The sequence below is a fragment of the Takifugu rubripes genome, chromosome 20 (assembly GCF_901000725.2).
Source record: "Takifugu rubripes chromosome 20, fTakRub1.2, whole genome shotgun sequence".
NCBI classification, from domain to species: Eukaryota; Metazoa; Chordata; class Actinopteri; order Tetraodontiformes; family Tetraodontidae; genus Takifugu; species Takifugu rubripes.
In genome coordinates, this window is record NC_042304.1 from 13,692,941 (window position 1) to 13,709,623 (window position 16,683).

Sequence of the window (16,683 nt, forward strand, 5' to 3'; positions counted from 1 at the left end):
TGACTCCGTGCCCTTTAGCTTTCTCTAGAATTGCATTACTGTGCCCTGAGAAAGGACCACTAATTATGTTAGCACTTGTGCTAGAGTCCCTCTGAGCGGAAGCTATTAAGTCATTAAACAGGGTGTACCACATGCTCTGTTATTTCCTTCTCCATTAATTTATCCCTGCCATGCAGATTCATGTATTCTTTCACAGCAGCATAATTCAGTCCTCTTGTTGTACCCTAAACCTAGACTAAAGGCTTTCAGTACTTTATCATTTCTCTATTACATTTGCAAACAATTTCAGCTTTATTTTATCAAGGAAATGATAAAATAATGCAGAAAATATTTGCAAATCTAGTTTTTTTTTATAATAGTATTTTTTTTAAACTATTTATTATGTAATAATGACAAAAAATATGATATTGAGCTTAAGTTCAAAGAGAAAGTAGCAAACTTTCTTTTCTGCAGAATAAATTCCGCTATTGGTGACGAGTAAAGGTGAATAATTGTGTTCCAAATATGCCAGAATGACCTGCTAATACAAACAGAAAGGACATTAGCATGACAGTATGTTCAGGGCCTCACTCAAGCCTGTACCTGCCTCCAGGGTGCTAAATGCTGTCTAAAACCTGATCTCCATATTGAACAAGCTCAATTTCTTGAGAATTGTCTAAACACCTCTGTACATATTCCTAAAATCATGGAACACGTGCGCCTGTCTTCCTGTGTGCAAGAACAAGCCCTTGTCTTTGTCAGTGGGACGTAATTCTCTACTGCAAGTTGTCTCATGACAACACGTAAACTAGTAAAGGTTGCAGGAAATGTAATATAGAGTAGAACAGGCCGAGCGTGTGTGTGTGTGTGTGTGTGTGTGGTGGTGGGGGGGAGCTCATGTTGCTGTTCTTTAGATCAGTATGCATGTGTGCTGTCTGTAGAGACGGGTCTTTAGATGATAAATTCAGAACCAGACAGAAGAATGTAAGTCATAATACTGACCCAAAATGGAGGGAGACAACTGGGCTTTCATCTGGGGTAAGAATCATTTATCTTTGGTGATTGGAAGTAAGAAATTGAATGTCCCTCCTATACAGACTTTTTGTCTTGACATCTTTGCTGGAGTTTTGCACAGTAGAAGCATAAAAGGTTGTGTGTTTACAATATCATTATATATATCATCTATACGAGGCTGTATTTATACACACACGTGTCTCGTGATTGACAGTGTATTATAGATCAATGTTTTGCATTTTACCAGCGCGGTTGTTTGTCCAGAGCGTCCCAACACATCGATTTTCACACTAATGAATTTTGCATCGCTGAAAGATTCCTTGAGCGCTGCGAGGCCTCGACTCCATTTGTTATGACCATGAATGCATATTTGGGTCTGCCTGGAATGCGGCGCAGCTCCAGCCACTCAATACTCCATAAAATCCTTGAACCTCCTTGTTGATGGACGCGGTTGACACTTGATAACCCCTCTCTCTTTGCTGCCTCAGGACTGAAAAAACGTACCAGGAAGGCGTTTGGGATACGGAAGAAAGAAAAGGACAATGACTCCACGTGAGTTCCATGATTGTTTTAACACATAATCTGTATTTGAGTGTAGGAGAGCTCCCTGGATCAGACGGAGCCGACTTTGGATCTGTTATCTTATGTCCATGCTTTTTAAGCTAAATCATTTGAAATCATCTAGAAGAATGCAAACAGCAGGATTTAAATGAACGTCAATAGAGCCACTGGCTGTGGGAATCTTGCTCCGAGTAGATGGCAAGTTGTTGCTGTTAAAACCTCCTGATGATGGAATTTGCATCTGAATGAGTGTGTGTGGGATTGAGGGTGTGATTTTTCCATTCTGAGAATGTCCCTTTTACTATTTCAGCTCATTAGCTTGCAGCGCAGTTTGTATCAAAATGAAGCTCTCTCTTTTGCAGTGTCATGCTCTTACATCTTTCCTCTTCTTTAAATCCTCACAGGGGCTCTCCGGACAGAGATGGGGGTGTAAGTAACTCAAATAACATCTATTAGATCATCAGCCAATAAATTAAACATGTAATACTGGAGGAAATCCAGCCTGTATGTGCAGAGCCACTATATTTACTGCCTGTCTTTCTTTTTGTACCTGTCAGGAACCACAAGAGGTACTGAACTCTAATCTGTAGTTTCTTTGGATTATAGTAGGAGTCTTTAGAATAGATAGTGAGTAGATTAGTGCTGAGGCTGACTACTGTCTTCCTCCAGTCATCAGTCAGCCACCAGAGCTGCTGTCTCAGCTACCTTTTCATTAACAAGCTCTCCAATGAGGCTCCGAGAAAACACAACAAAAAGGGCATCCTGATATTCCCCCAAGTGCTCGGAGCTGCAAGAATTCTTGAAATATAATCCAGCGCTGTTTGACAAGATCAACAATCGGCGTGATGATTAACATGTGATACCGAGCTCGCATAGTTAGAAATATAAGGAGTAGAAATATAAGGAATTACAGTTATAAAGGTAGCAGAAGCCCAGAAGACCATTTAGTTGTGCAGGATATTGAATGTGCTGTACATCATTGTCTGGTGGGAATTTAATCAAACCGCCTGTCTGTTTTCAGCCTCAGAAGAAGAGCAATGGGGCTCCAAATGGTTTCTATGGAGAAATTGACTGGGACAGATATGTAAGTAAAGCCTGGACATGGATCACTATTACTATACAAAACAATCTTGTATCTGCAGAGGCTAAATAATTATTTTTAAGGATTAGCCTTGCTTGACTTTACTTAAACCTGATTCATTTACCTTAATAATGAACCTATAACCAGAAGCCACTAAGATTGTTGGATGTTGTGTGTTTCAGAACTCCCCCGAGGTGGACGACGAGGGCTACAGCATCAGACCCGATGATGATCCAGAGGGAGATATCCTTACAACGTTACCAAGTCTTTCACACGGCAAATAGGAACCGTGAACGCGTCGGGACACCAATTCATTTCCGTGTCACAGTGAAGACAATGTGTGTCAACCACCAACCGGTGTGTGAAAAGACCCAGCTAGCCCAGTTCTAAATAAAAAGCAGAAAGATGAGTCACCGATGCGCCAGGCACCATCAGCAAAGCTGCAGAGGAGTCCTCCTTTTGGAATTATTCCCTACGTGAGACTTCTCACAAGTAATGAAGAGTTTTGTTCTGTTTCAATATTAGTCGTGATGGTTCTGCAGTCATGTTGCAGTTCTCTCTCCAGAGTCTATATTCACAGCAGAACTTCCCTCTGGTAGAAGCGACAGGAAAGCTCGGTGTCTCGCAGCGTCAGATCTTAAAATTGATCACAACTTGCAGTTTGAAGCATCAGAGAGCGAGCGGGTTGAATGTTGGACTGAGCTCTGGTTCCTTAATGCTTAATCACTTCCTGTCACCAAGAAGTCCCCGTTCTTCTCCTCCGATGAGTCGGAAGAAGAGGAAGACCACAGAAAGAAATTCAAAATCAAGATCAAACCGCTGCTGGCCGATCGCGTCGTAACGGCTCCAACGGTCGACGAGCTCAAGGCCTCCATCGGCAACATATCTCTGTCTCCTTCTCCTGTGGTGAGTCACCCCGACATCACTTCCCCCTCGCACTGCCAGCTTTCATTATGAACCATCTGTGTCTTCTATTTCCTTGTTTTATGCGTGTGGGTCTTTTAGCACCAGTTTGTGTGTGTGTTTTATACGCACACAGATGTTGCTATGTGTGTTGTCCACATGTTGCATGTAGTATTTTGAGTGGATGTCGATATTCCCACTATTTTCACATGTTCCAGCACAGCAGTAACCAGATGATGCTGTATGCACCACCCCCAAATAGCAGGGTGTACCTCTCTTGGTGTCATTGAAGCAGCTCACTTTATGTGTCCAAACACACATTCCTCTCCATGGTCTAATTAGCAGAAAGGCCCTTTCCGCCCTAATTCCGACATTCCTTAGTTAGCTCGGATGCCTGCTTTGAATAATTCAGATTGGAAAGTGGCCACAATGAACCTGCGTGTCCGTCGGCTGTGTCGGGAGATCGGTTGTGGTCATTTGAGCTTCGAGACTGAATAATTTAATGTGTCCAGCTGCTGACTGGTTAACCCTTCATGGCTAATAATAGGGCTTCCTATGTGTGTTGGAAACAGTTTGCAAGGTTTTGTCGGTAGTTTAGCCATCATCTCTTCAAATTAGCAGAATGTTTTTCTTAAGCTGTGCTTTTTCCACATACTCAGAAATTACGCCTCCCTGTTCTTTGGCAACTCCGGTTAAACTTGGCTGTGAACTCGTAATGAAATGTCGGATGAAAAAAAGAGCGGCCAAATGTTTGCAAGGCTCCACGATAAAGGAGGCTTTCTATTTCTTTTCCCTTGAACAAATTTGAGCAGTAAATCAGTAAAATTTGAACCTGAGGATGAACTTGTTACTTTGCGCTTCTTTAAGTGCAGATATTAATATCACTGACTTATTTTAGATTAATAACTGGACCTTTTTGGTTTTTTAGATATTTATTTAATAGTGGTTCATTTCTATTGTGCGTTCTCTGGACAACAACGGAATTGATTGAAATTAAATAGGTTATGCTTTTTTTTTTAGACGGCCTTTGAAAGTAAAGCTGCTGTTTAACTTTAACTCCAGGATCATTATTATATTATTATCTTCTATATCTTTTTTAATGATGCTAACCTCTGTAGAGAAGCTTTGCCATTGCTAGTTTTTGTTTTAACATGCAGCTTCATCCATTCATTCTCTCCATTTCACTCTACTAAACATGTATATTCACTTTCAATATTAAGAATCTAAGCAAATGAACCTGTTGGTTTTACTTTCCAACCGTGGAGTCTCTCTCTTTGGGCTTGACAGGGTTTCTGGGAAAATGTCCTCATGCACAGGTGTTGCTGTTGATTTGTGGTGGTGTCTGTTGTGGTTTCTGCTGACTAAGATGTGTTAACTCTCATTTTAATTGGTTCCTGGGGGTCTTCAGCTCACTTCTTAGCTTGTGTAACAGGTCCACCAATAATAGCAGATGCAGAGACATCTTATATTGCACCCCTCCTTTGATAGGTTACCCGGATATTTGCCGGATAAGACATGAAAACACATTTTACAATCAAGTCTTCACATTACATACATATGCACCATTGATGCCACTGATGTATCTTACAGCTCATGTTTAAATATTAGAACACATCTGCTGTAATTCTGTGGTTTTGTTTGTGCTTGACACAGCCTAAAAGCCTCAACCACTCCTTTCCTGTAGTGTGATAGGAGGAGAAAATGATTGGTTAGCACACGCAGGGTCACGCTGAGCGATGCTCCAGTTTATCCTAAGACTAGTTTATTTGACCAGCATGTCCCACCCACACTTACCTCGCTCATGGCTCACTGAACAACTGGAACAAGTACAATGGTGAGGAAGAGGATTGATGCAATGGGGATGTGACTCGGGCTGATACGCGGATTTCAAAAGAGAGCAGTGGAGCGTAGCGGCAGCGAGAGGAAATGCAAAATGATTACATGGCATTTGTGACATGTTTTAAAGAGATAGGAGTTAATGAAGGGCTTCGAATTGATGTTAGAGGGCAGGAATGATGGAGAAGACAGAAATACAGCTCATGGTATCATCATAGCTGCATTGACGTGGTGCTTTATGTCCTCTGAATGCATCATTTTATATTTCATCCTCCTCCTCAGGTGGCGCGTTGAGCGCTACATCTCGTATGTGCTTATCAAAGATGAGTAGTATCTTTCCTTCAGGATTTTTAAAATACTCCCATTTACAACAATAAATACCGCAACAAACTGAGTTGCCTCTATGCTGTCAGAGGCTTAAATGACCTGACGGCAGAAGCAACTTCTCACATCATCTGAGAGCAGTAAAGACCTCGTTGCCACTTTAAAACATGCTATCATGCTCATCCCAGAACCAGACAGGTGAAAGCTCCTTCTCTCCTACTGTATGAATATGTTGCCTTACTGATTTGTCACTCTCTGACCAGGTATCTCTTCTCTCTTCCTTTTTGCTGGTCACAGAGACGTAGCCCGGTAAGTGTCCTTCTCTTCTGACTTCCTGGGGTCAGGTTGACAAAAAAAAAAGCCATCTGCTTCTCTCTCTTGCTCTTCTGCTGGCCTTTGGAGTCTGTTTCAATGTGGAGCTGGGATGTTTAGCTGATTCCTTTTTACATTCATTTTTAAACATATTAATAAATATGTGAACAAGTTTTCACTGGTTTCCCCAAATCACTTGTGTACTTGTTTTCCAATATGAAAGGCGCCTCGCTTGGTCTCTGTAGAGGGAGAAAATTTGCACTTTTAACAGATGGGTTCTTTTGATGTCTGACTTCAGACCCTTCCCATCACCCTCTGCTCCTCGCTACTTCTCTCACCTCCTTCTCCATCCTTCTCCTCCTCTTTGCACTCTGCTTTTCCTGGCCTCGTCTCTCTCATGATGAAGTGGCACATGCATGTGTTCTGGTGTCCGATATTGCCTCTGGAGAAGCAATATTAGTGGCCTTTGCATCTCCAACATAAAAATGACTTATTTTATCGCTCTCGCTTTCCACCTTCATCATTCATCATGTCTTCTTAGTTGAGTCATACAGATAGTAAAGGAAGTATTTGGACACTGATGCCTTATTTTGCAAATTAGCCTCTGTGCAACAAGTGGAATTGAAATCATAATAATGGAAATAATAAGTTCCATTTTTAATGTATGTCCATGTGTTACCCACAAATGGAAGCCGCTTCTGGACTGGCCAACGTTTAGGTTAAAATGGCAGCGGTTCAGGTGCCGTGGTGAAGCTCTCACCGGCAGGAAGCGTGTCCAGTAGAAATTTGTGGTTTGGGCAGCGTACGTTAGTTAGAATGTTCAAATACTTCTTTGCATTCCTGTCTGTCATTGACCACACTTCCACCACAGCCTGTGATGTCATTTCCTACTAAGCTATTAAAACAACCCAATCGTTGAATCCCCACCTGCTGTTCACCAATTTTCACTAATAGTTGACTTTATAAACCAAAGCCCATTGTGTCTTAAGGTTTAAATTTAGAATGTGACAGTATACATTGTTTTGATTTTGGGGATAGTCTCTTTACAATGATTGTCTCATCAAATAAAACCATCTTGAGACTAATAATCCCTTTAAAGGGCATAAATGTAAAATAATCTCTAGAATATATAATAATATATGTCCTAATGTTTTCATTTTACTCTTTATTTAATGTTGCAGGGGTTGAAAAGGAACACATCTAGTAAGTATCACCACATTTTACCTGAACCGATGGTGAATTATAGTGCACATGATACGTGCAAACGTATTTGACACGAAATTTCCATGTATAAAAGTTCTGAACGTCGTTCCAGGTGAGGAGATTGCCAGGCCGAGGCGTGTCGTCGCTCCTGTACCCCCTGTGGCCCCAACACCACCAGCTCCAGCATTGCAGCCCCCCAGCAGGTAATCATCTCATTGGGAAACACAAACTGTGCATCATTTTACTGATAACAGGCCAAATTTTCTGCACCGTTCACTCCTATACAGTAACTGTAGCTACTCATTTCTGTTTCTGTTTTACCAGCCAACAAACACCAGTCAGTGAAGACTCAACAGCCTTATTTGGACCTCCTCTTGACACAGCCTTTGGAGAACAAAAGATTGAAGGTAGCCCCTCTTAAATAAATATCCCCCTGTTCTAAAACTCAAATCGCGATGAAAAACAATCTGCGACAACATTTTCATGATCTGGTTGAGGCTGCCGTTGACGTTCTCCTGGGTTGTCACAGCGGATTTTCCTCCCAGTCTTTCTGCTCCGCCCCCTTTTTTCCTGCTTCTCCGACAGGATTGTTTAGCCCGCAGGCTTGCCAGTCAGTTCCACACTATTAGCAATTGCAAAGGTCAAAGTTGAACTTGTCGGTGGGCGATCGGTTTCCAGTGCTTGTTAATATTCAGAGTCTGCTGTCACCCGTTATCACCAGGATTTAGTGGCGCAGGCTGCAGGAGTGGTCTGAGCTCTTATGCAACTGCTTTGGCAAAAAAAAAAACCCCGCTGAAATCAGCAGGATGCAAATTCCATTCATACACAACATTTAGACATTTAAGTTGAAAGACTATGAATGACGTTGCTAACTTTACTGTATATTTCACCATGCAGAACTGAATGTGTGTTATTTTATATGCAGCTACATTTTCCTTTTAGTTATGGAAAGAAATGGTAGCGACGTTCAGAGACAACCAGGGTTACCGTCCAAATAATAAAGTGGGTTTTGGAGTGTGTGGGTGTTTTCTGTATTGAAGGTCTATTGATAGAGCAACCTGTGATGTTTCGCCTCTGCCACATTATTTATGCCCAGTGAATTCTCTGTCCTGAACTTAGTGGTTCTGTCTGAGTCTGATGCTTGGGCAACTCCCCTGTCAGAGCCCGACTCCTCTCTGACAAGACCCTTCCCAACAGGAAGTAAGTTTACGCTTTCCTGTAAATCGTCATGACATCCACTTCATGATGCCCAAACCCCTCACCGACTAGCAGACACGCAACATTCACTGTATGTGGCAACAGGGGAACGATATTAATTTTTAACTTCTTTCATTTCATCATCCATTTCACCAGTGAGTGTTTTTGTTGTGGTGGTGTTTTACTCCATTAAAGGGTTCCGTTGGTGCCATATTGCATCAGTGCCCTCACTGCCTGTTTGTTTTTGCATGGTTGGTGGAATGAAGCCCAGAAACAATCATTGCTATCATTGCTATCATTTTTCACCAGGGTAATTCACAATGTTTTTTATTTATTCTTTAGCTCCGCCTCCACTTCCACCCAAGAATGTCCCGACGACTGGTCCTTCCTCCACAAATGATGCCGGTATGAATTCTTTTTCAGTGTTAGTCATTTGTTTTATTATATATATGCTAAGGCCATTTCAATAGTGCTTTAGAAATAAAGTTGGGCTGGATTGGATTATAGGCGTACATGGTTATTGACAAAAATATTGTGGAATTTAATTTTAGTGCATGCTCCCACATTAAGAGCTTTTTAACAATAATCAATTGTAATTAAGTCAAGAACAAACGTGGCGGTGCTAGCTCTGTCTGTTGGGGGACTGGACTAAGAAGTAGAGGGTTCTTGGTTTAAGCCCCTGAGCACTGCCGAGGTACCCTTGAGCCAGGTCCCAAACCCACAAATGCATACATAGCGCCTTGCAATGAACTGGCAACCCATCCATGGGTGTGCACTACCTTCGCGCCATATGTGTTTCCTCCAAAAGGGAAAAGCGGTTAAGATGGAAAAAAGTGACCTTAACTTATAGAAATATCTGCTGCATTCTCTACCTGTCTGTTGTGTTTTACCTTTGCTCTGTTCATTGGTCGTCTGTATTTCAGAAGCATCAGCAGAAGCAGAAGGTTCCAACAGGAAGCCCTCAATTGCTGACTTGGATAATATTTTTGGACCAGAAGACGCGCCCCCTGCTGGCGAGGACAGAGATGACGCATGGGTCTGCTTCAGCGAAGAATCTGCTGACCGGCTGCAAACACAAGAGTCAGCAGCACTGCCACCGCTGCCCACATCTCCGCCTCCACCAGAGTCTCCTGCCCCACCTTTACCTACATCTCCACTTTCTGCAGAACAGCCTGGCCCTCCTCTCCCTACATCCCCTCCCCCAAAGGAGGAAGCTCTGCCACCTCTTCCATCCTCCCCACCTCCTTCAGAGGAGCCAGCTGCACCTCCTGTGCCTACAGGGCCTCATACACCTGAAGACCAAAATCCTCCCACACTCAGCACACCTCCGGCCTCCACACCGCCCAAGGAGTCCGTAACGCCTCCTACTTCCTCTCCCCCTTCTATCGAATCACCCACCACCGCCCCAGCACCACCTGCTCCCAAAGCCAGAACCCCTCCAGCATTGACTCCTCCTGCTAATGGACCCGGGACAGACCCTCTCCCACCACCTCCCGTGTCTCAGGAGGGACAGTCCAAGGTCACCGAACCCAACCCACCCAAAGATGGCGGGGGTGAAAATGTCACCTCGCCTAGCGACTCAAAGCAGAGCAGCCGGAGTGCACACCCCCCTCCTCCTCCCCCCACATACCGGGCCACGGTGTCCTCCCCAACCCCAGGAGCTGATGGCAGGAGCAGTGGTGAGTTAGCTGTGAATCTGAAAATCTCAGTTCAAGTTTCCCAGACTCTTTCCCCTGTTTCGGGGTTTTGTCTCCTACCCATTTCTCTGTATCGTCATCGGCTAAATAAATGTTTCTTTCAGGATCTTCTTCCCCAGTGCGTCCAGCCACTCCATCCTCAGTCAGTCCGACTCCACCACCACCTCCACCTCGACCCCCGTCACGGCCCAAACTTCCTCCAGGAAAGCCCTCAGTGGGAGAGGTAAGCGCTGTGACTGCCGCAGTCCGAACATCGGATATATTTGAGACCCTTGGTGCTGTCTTTAGTTCACTCATTGTTCAGCTGTAGCTAAGAAACCCTAAACTGACAAGTTGTATGTTTCCGTTACATTTCTGAGACTCGGAGCTAAACTTGAACACAGTGGATGAATAGTGAAAACATAAGGCAGGACTGTGCAAAAGGATGAAGAAAACCAAGCTTCTTACCGAGTTTTTTAAGGTTTAACCTGTCTTTCTTCTGTTTGACTTTTAGAATCGTCCATTCAGCCCACCTGTCCACTCTGCCAGCCCCCCTCCCGTTGCCCCTTTGGCGCGAGCCGAAAGCACCTCCTCCATTTCCTCCGCCAACTCCATGAGTGCCGCCACCACCCCCACGGTCGGGAGAGAGCTCTCCGTATCTGTGTCAGGTGTGTTCTCCTGCAACAGGCGGTGTGAGCCGTGTCTTGGACACAAATGACACAATTACTCATTTCATGTTTCCATTTTTATCCTAATAATTTACACTTCAGGTCAAATCCTGCTGCTGTATTTGATTAGCACAAGTCTATAAAGTAAAGCTATATTTTGCACCTAAATTCTCTAAAGTTAGTTATACTACAGCTGAACACAAACCAAATCTTCTGAAATAGGCAAACGTGTGTATTTGCACTCACAAGCCTGAGTGGGAGGCGAGAATATGAAGCAGTGTGTTGATTTTAATTTGAGAGAGTTTCTAGCCCTGGATTTAACTTTAGATTTGGTGCGAAATGACTGTGAGTGGATAAGAGCTATAAATATTGGTAGGATGTTTCATGTTTGAGTCATTATGAATTAAAGCATTTACATAAAGTGAGAATTTAGTCTGATTAATAATGATATCAGCCGATAGTGGAAGTCATTGTGCCCAATGTTGCTGTCATCTACTGATTGCTTAATTATTGCAGAAACTGTGGGGAGCTCCTCTGCTTTGTCTTACGTTGATGGTTTTTATTTGGTCATTTGTCTCTTTATTTTGTCGTTTGTCTCATTAGAAGAGGATGCTTATGTAGACAAACTGCCCACCTTTGAGAGAAACATTGATTCATTTGCAGGTATAGTAACAAGCACACCAGAGAGGAGGAGCTGGGTCATGGCTGGGGAAGGAGTTTTTTTTGTCCCTACCCAGAGTACACTTCAAAGATTAAAGACCATTGTTGAGATTTGCCGTTATCAGTCAAAAGCGTAGGTATTAGGATGGTTGGACTGGTTTGAGCTACCCATATTCTGGCCTCAGAATCAGTCACAGCTACGACTACACTACTATTTTCAGATGTACAATATCCTAATACCTACATTTTTGGTGGTTTAATGCTTGTAGATGTAGGGAAATACCACATGTTCATTTCCCTTCTGTTCACATTTGTTTGTGAATCATATCCACACATTTCCACTCGTGTAAAGGATGTGAATGGCATCACCCAGTCACTCTGGGAGTTTTACTCTGTCATGGAATCACAGAGGGAATCTGCCAGAGTTAATGAAAACGCTGCTAACACTAAATCCCTACCTGTTGCATAACAGCTTTGTGTTAAATCGCACCGTGTGTACCCCCGAACTGCCCACTCATGAGACCTTTCTCTCTGTTTTATGACTGTGCACAAGTGGTTGTCTTGCCAACCTGATATCTGTTTTCTTGGCGACATTGTGCGCAAGTGATATGTGCCTGTGTGACTGTTAGCAGAGTGCCTTTACTTAAGCATGCATATGAGCTGAAGAGCTCCTTATCTGCGAGTTCTTGCTCTTACTTACATCAAACTCGTACCGTCTGGTTTAAGCTGCTGTTCACACACTCTTTTGAAGTCTGGCCATTAGAATTGGACAAGCACTAGCTGTTTAGTATTCAAGTCAGACAGCATTTGGAGCAGCAGTACGGATATTATTTACTTGGGCTTAAACTCGCTCTACTCCCACAATCGACCCCTGACTCTTACCTTTTGCACCTGCCACTCACACACACACCCACACAGACACACACATACACACAGCCCTCTCTCGTCATATGAACACAGGTCTGCCCTTTGTCCTCTTCATGAGTCTGCTGCTCTTGTCATTCCATCATTCTTACCCAGCCTTTGCTGCTGGGACCTCACTCACAACTGTTGTTTGAACAGGAACAAGTATATCCTGCTCTGCCACATATACTTGTCAGACTGAACCAGTCGCCCACATTTTTCACTAGTTTGTTCATTGAAGTCATATTCTCATTGAACATAAACCATTTCTGCATAATTCCAGGGACCTACATGTTCCCTTCTGTATGTTTATTCTATTCTGAATCATTTGCCTCTCACAGCAGGATTAAAGTAACTGACTCGGTTAAGTAAATACCAATGAGTGATTAATACAACATTGTGAAGGTTGGTTTGTGGCATCACCAGCATGTGCTCACAATTACACAATGATTGCTGTATGCAAATATTTAACCAGGACCGTAAAGATGCAGGTTTTGGACCACAAGAACACTCCAGTTCAGTAAATATAAGCATGAAAGACAAATCAAGCCAGTGTGCACAAGAACTATCACCAAACAAAAAAACTGGCTGTTATGGAAATTACAGAAATGTGATTCCTCCTGGATCTTTAAATAGTTTCTGGATCATACCTCCACTCAAACTGTTTGCGTCGTCACCAGAAGTGACAAACATAGAGCATTAATTGGGACACTGAATCTGCAGTATAGTCACCTGCTCTGCTCAGCCTCAAGGCTGCCCCCTGCAGGCTCACCTTACTCAAGGGAGCTTTCTAAATTCGAACGATACAAGCCTCAGTCAGAGGAAAAAATCAGATATCGCGTGGTTTTGTGTAGTTTAGTAGATATATGAGGTCAATGTCTATCACTGCACACAGCAGTCCCTCATCTGTCCTCACGCATGCGCGCACCCCCACAAACGGGCCCATCACACCCATGTGACCCCATCTGTCTTAGATTGTCCTTTGTTGATAGACCTGCCATGTGAGACTCACACTACTGTCCTTCTCTCCTTCCCCTTCTCACCCACTTCCCTCTCCGTCATCCCTCTTCCTCCTCCTCCTCCTCCTTGTGCCTCTCTCCTGACCCGTCTCCCTGCACCCCCCCACCCCACACAGAGAATGACCAGCCATCCCTTGTATGGTTTGACAGAGGGAAGTTTTATTTAACCTTTGAAGGTAAGTTATCTCTGCACAGGCTAGTGTGTGCGCACACTCTTCTGAAGCTCGTTTGTGCAAGCTCCCCCCTCTCTTGCCTGGCCCTGCCCTCTCCTTTCCATTCCTCCCTCACAGACCCCTCCATCCCTCCACCCATGCTTACTCCTAGCAGCCCCCCCACTAAACAGCTCAACTCTGCAGCCTGGTTTTCTTCTACAGCCTTCCTCTTAATTGTTCATTATAATTTTCTATCAAAGCCCTAAAGAATCACATTCCTGTACACTAATTTGTTGATCTTTGTCCTTGTCAGACAAACTGAGCTTCAGCAGCATGTTGGAAATAAGCATGCACTCTTCTCTATGCCAAATGCTTCATTTGGCTTTCTGTTTCATGGCACATGTCAGTTTATAACGTACTGTTCCTGCATTTAAGAGAGCTATTCTAGGTAGCTGTGGTTCATTACGCAGTCAGTGAGCAGAGAGAAATGAACGGCCATTTTCATCCAGTGATATTAACTTTATATTTGTTGTCATGTTTATTTCATCACGGTAGTTTACACAGCGTGTCTCATTGCTCCTTTCATCCACACGGTGTTGTTAGGACGAGTAGAGTTTTGGGGATTGGAAACTCTATATTTTCTGTTTGTTCTCTCCAAACAACCCACTTCCTCTGTGTGCTTTACACCTATTTTCCTTTGTACCTGTGTGTCTGTATGCTTTTGTGTTCCTGTCAGGCTGCTCCAGAGGGCCCAGTCCTCTCACCATGGGGGCTCAGGACACGCTGCCTGTAGCCGCTGCTTTCACAGAGACGGTCAATGCCTTCTTTAAAGGAGCAGATCCAAGCAAGTAGGTGTAACTCCCGTTATCATTTAGAACAATTTCATGTATTTTAAGATAGACAGTGGGTTCACACTTACTTTGCCACTGTTACTGCTCCTAATAAAAAAGTTAGCCATCTGTTTCTGGTATCAATCAGCTTGCAAAGCTACATGAGACATACAGGATGCTTGTTTTGTTACAGTGTTTGTTTTTTTTCATCTCAGGTGCGTTGTGAAGATCATAGGTGAGATGGTTCTGTCGTTTCCGGCAGGAATCACCCGGCACTTTGCCAATAACCCGTCCCCCGCTGTGCTAACCTTCAGTATAACAAACTACAGCCGACTGGAGCATGTGTTGCCTAACCCTCAGCTCCTCTGCTGGTAAATTCACATCATCGCCTAACTGTCTGAACAAAGAGATAAATATCAAAGGTTTTCACTGACACTGAATTTTTACCATACATTCATTTATTTTATTGTTATTAATTAGAATTCAATTCAGATCTATGCTTTGTAATATGGTATAAGTATTTATCACCTGAAAGAGGATGACTTATATAGTCAAAATGGGTCACCTGTGATGTCCAGCCTCAATATTAATACCCTCTAATTCATTCCAGTTTATATCATATCATAGCTTTTTGCTTTAACAAAAGTTGTACTACACAATAAATGGGAGCATAAATGTACCAGTTAAGGTTAGATCTGTCGTTCACCGACATTTAAAATGAACGCATCGAACATACTGGTTTGTTAGTGATGACCTGTGAGGATGACTAATTCTGACTAAGGTCATGACAAACATCTAAACTGCTTGTTGAATCATCATGATATCATCATAGTTCAGTTTTTAAGAAGAAGAGCTTCTAATCTAGTCCACGAATCCAAAAATGATGTTCCTGATATGTAAACTGTTGACTGTTGTGCATATTCACATCCTTAACTGCTAGAAACATTGTGTTGTTCTTGTTCAGGTATTCACACGATATCTTTCTCAACTTTTCCAACCAGTGACACCACCACAAAAGCAAAAGATGACGCCAAGGACTTCTGGGTGAACATGCCGAACCTGATAACCCATTTGAAGAAGGTGGCAGAGCAGAAACCACAAGCAACGTACTACAACGTGGACATGCTCAAGTATCAGGTCAGCGTGGTTTCTGACCACTTGGATGAAACGTGCTGGTATTGTTGCTCTAAGTTGTGTGTTCTTGAACTGTGGGCAGGTGTCATGTGACGGGCCTCAGTCAGTTCCTCTGAACCTGGCAGTGAGCTGGAGATGTGAACCCACCAGCACTGATCTGAGGATAGACTACAAGTATAATGGAGGAGCCATGGCGACGCCAATGGCCCTCAACAATGTTCAGTTCCTCGTTCCAGTCGACGGAGGGGTTACAAAGCTTCAGGCTATCTTACCTCCTGCAGCATGGTACAGTTTTTATGTAACATCTGTTGCAAGTAATTTGTTATTACTATCTACAGGTTTTTGGTCCTACGATCTGCTTAATGAATGTGTTTTTCTGTGTCTTGGTTCGTACAGGAACACAGAGCAGAAACGAATCCTTTGGAAGATTCCCGACATCTCACAGAAATCGGAAAACGGTGGTATGTCTTTAGATTAGGCTTTCGTTTTATTGATGATTTTTTTTTTAAAAAGATATGTTCTTAAAAAGTGTGATGAAAAACCTCGACAAGGCCTAAAGAAAACGTAAAGTAAACACCGCCCCCTTGTGTTTATTAGTGGTTCTACAGTAGCGTCAGCACACGCATCTCTGACGTCTGACTCGTAAGCCTGTGTTTATAGAGCCAGACTTTCTATTTTCAGCAAATTCATCATAGTTTGATTAGTACATCTGACGCACCTTGGCTGGAAGCACAAAGCCTCCGGCTGCACTCAGTCTGGGAGGCAGAGAAACTCCGTTATTTAGTTTTATTTCCTTTTATGCAGCTCAGACACATTCAGTTGTGCTTCTTTTGAACATTACAGACTTTTTTATTACGTTGTGTCTCGTCTGCTATCTTTATTGAAGAAAAACATTCAGATAATCAGTTTACTTTTCAAATAAATCCCATTTGCTGCTTTTTTCATTTTATCATCATCACAACCAGTCTGCCTTTTTGCTTTCAACCAACTTCTGTTTCAGAGTCTGATTCCTTCACCTTGAAATCGCTCCTTTTGTCTAGCTTAAAAATGTCTTTCTTTTCTCAGGTGTAGGGTCATTGTTAGCACGATTCCAGCTCACCGAAGGCCCCAGTAAGCCGGCTCCACTGGCGGTGCAGTTCACCAGTGAGGGCAGCACACTTTCAGGCTGTGATATTGAGCTGGCCGGGCCTGGATACCGCTTCTCTCTCATCAAGAAGAGGTTTGCTGCAGG

General features: G+C 43.2%; 1 protein-coding gene across 5 annotated transcripts in view; it reads left to right on the top strand.

The window, feature by feature from the left end:
* sgip1a (SH3GL interacting endocytic adaptor 1a) overlaps window positions 1-16,683 on the top strand; it is a 30,018-nt gene that overhangs the window by 10,430 nt on the left and 2,905 nt on the right. Inside the window, exons 3-25 of one of the 5 annotated variants that reach the window (XM_029827997.1) lie at window positions 1,482-1,545; window positions 1,959-1,983; window positions 2,112-2,123; window positions 2,576-2,638; window positions 2,818-2,878; window positions 3,363-3,541; window positions 5,996-6,007; window positions 7,192-7,213; window positions 7,326-7,416; window positions 7,538-7,620; window positions 8,333-8,413; window positions 8,753-8,815; window positions 9,334-10,089; window positions 10,212-10,330; window positions 10,601-10,754; window positions 11,358-11,417; window positions 13,453-13,512; window positions 14,225-14,336; window positions 14,534-14,689; window positions 15,320-15,455; window positions 15,535-15,737; window positions 15,849-15,913; window positions 16,518-16,682. In XM_029827997.1, coding sequence (XP_029683857.1) covers window positions 1,482-1,545; window positions 1,959-1,983; window positions 2,112-2,123; window positions 2,576-2,638; window positions 2,818-2,878; window positions 3,363-3,541; window positions 5,996-6,007; window positions 7,192-7,213; window positions 7,326-7,416; window positions 7,538-7,620; window positions 8,333-8,413; window positions 8,753-8,815; window positions 9,334-10,089; window positions 10,212-10,330; window positions 10,601-10,754; window positions 11,358-11,417; window positions 13,453-13,512; window positions 14,225-14,336; window positions 14,534-14,689; window positions 15,320-15,455; window positions 15,535-15,737; window positions 15,849-15,913; window positions 16,518-16,682 — 2,742 coding nt within the window. The remainder of the gene's footprint in view (window positions 1-1,481; window positions 1,546-1,958; window positions 1,984-2,111; window positions 2,124-2,575; window positions 2,639-2,817; window positions 2,879-3,362; window positions 3,542-5,995; window positions 6,008-7,191; window positions 7,214-7,325; window positions 7,417-7,537; window positions 7,621-8,332; window positions 8,414-8,752; window positions 8,816-9,333; window positions 10,090-10,211; window positions 10,331-10,600; window positions 10,755-11,357; window positions 11,418-13,452; window positions 13,513-14,224; window positions 14,337-14,533; window positions 14,690-15,319; window positions 15,456-15,534; window positions 15,738-15,848; window positions 15,914-16,517; window position 16,683) is intronic. The other 4 variants (XM_029827999.1, XM_029828000.1, XM_029827998.1 and 1 more) reach the window with 4 other exon arrangements.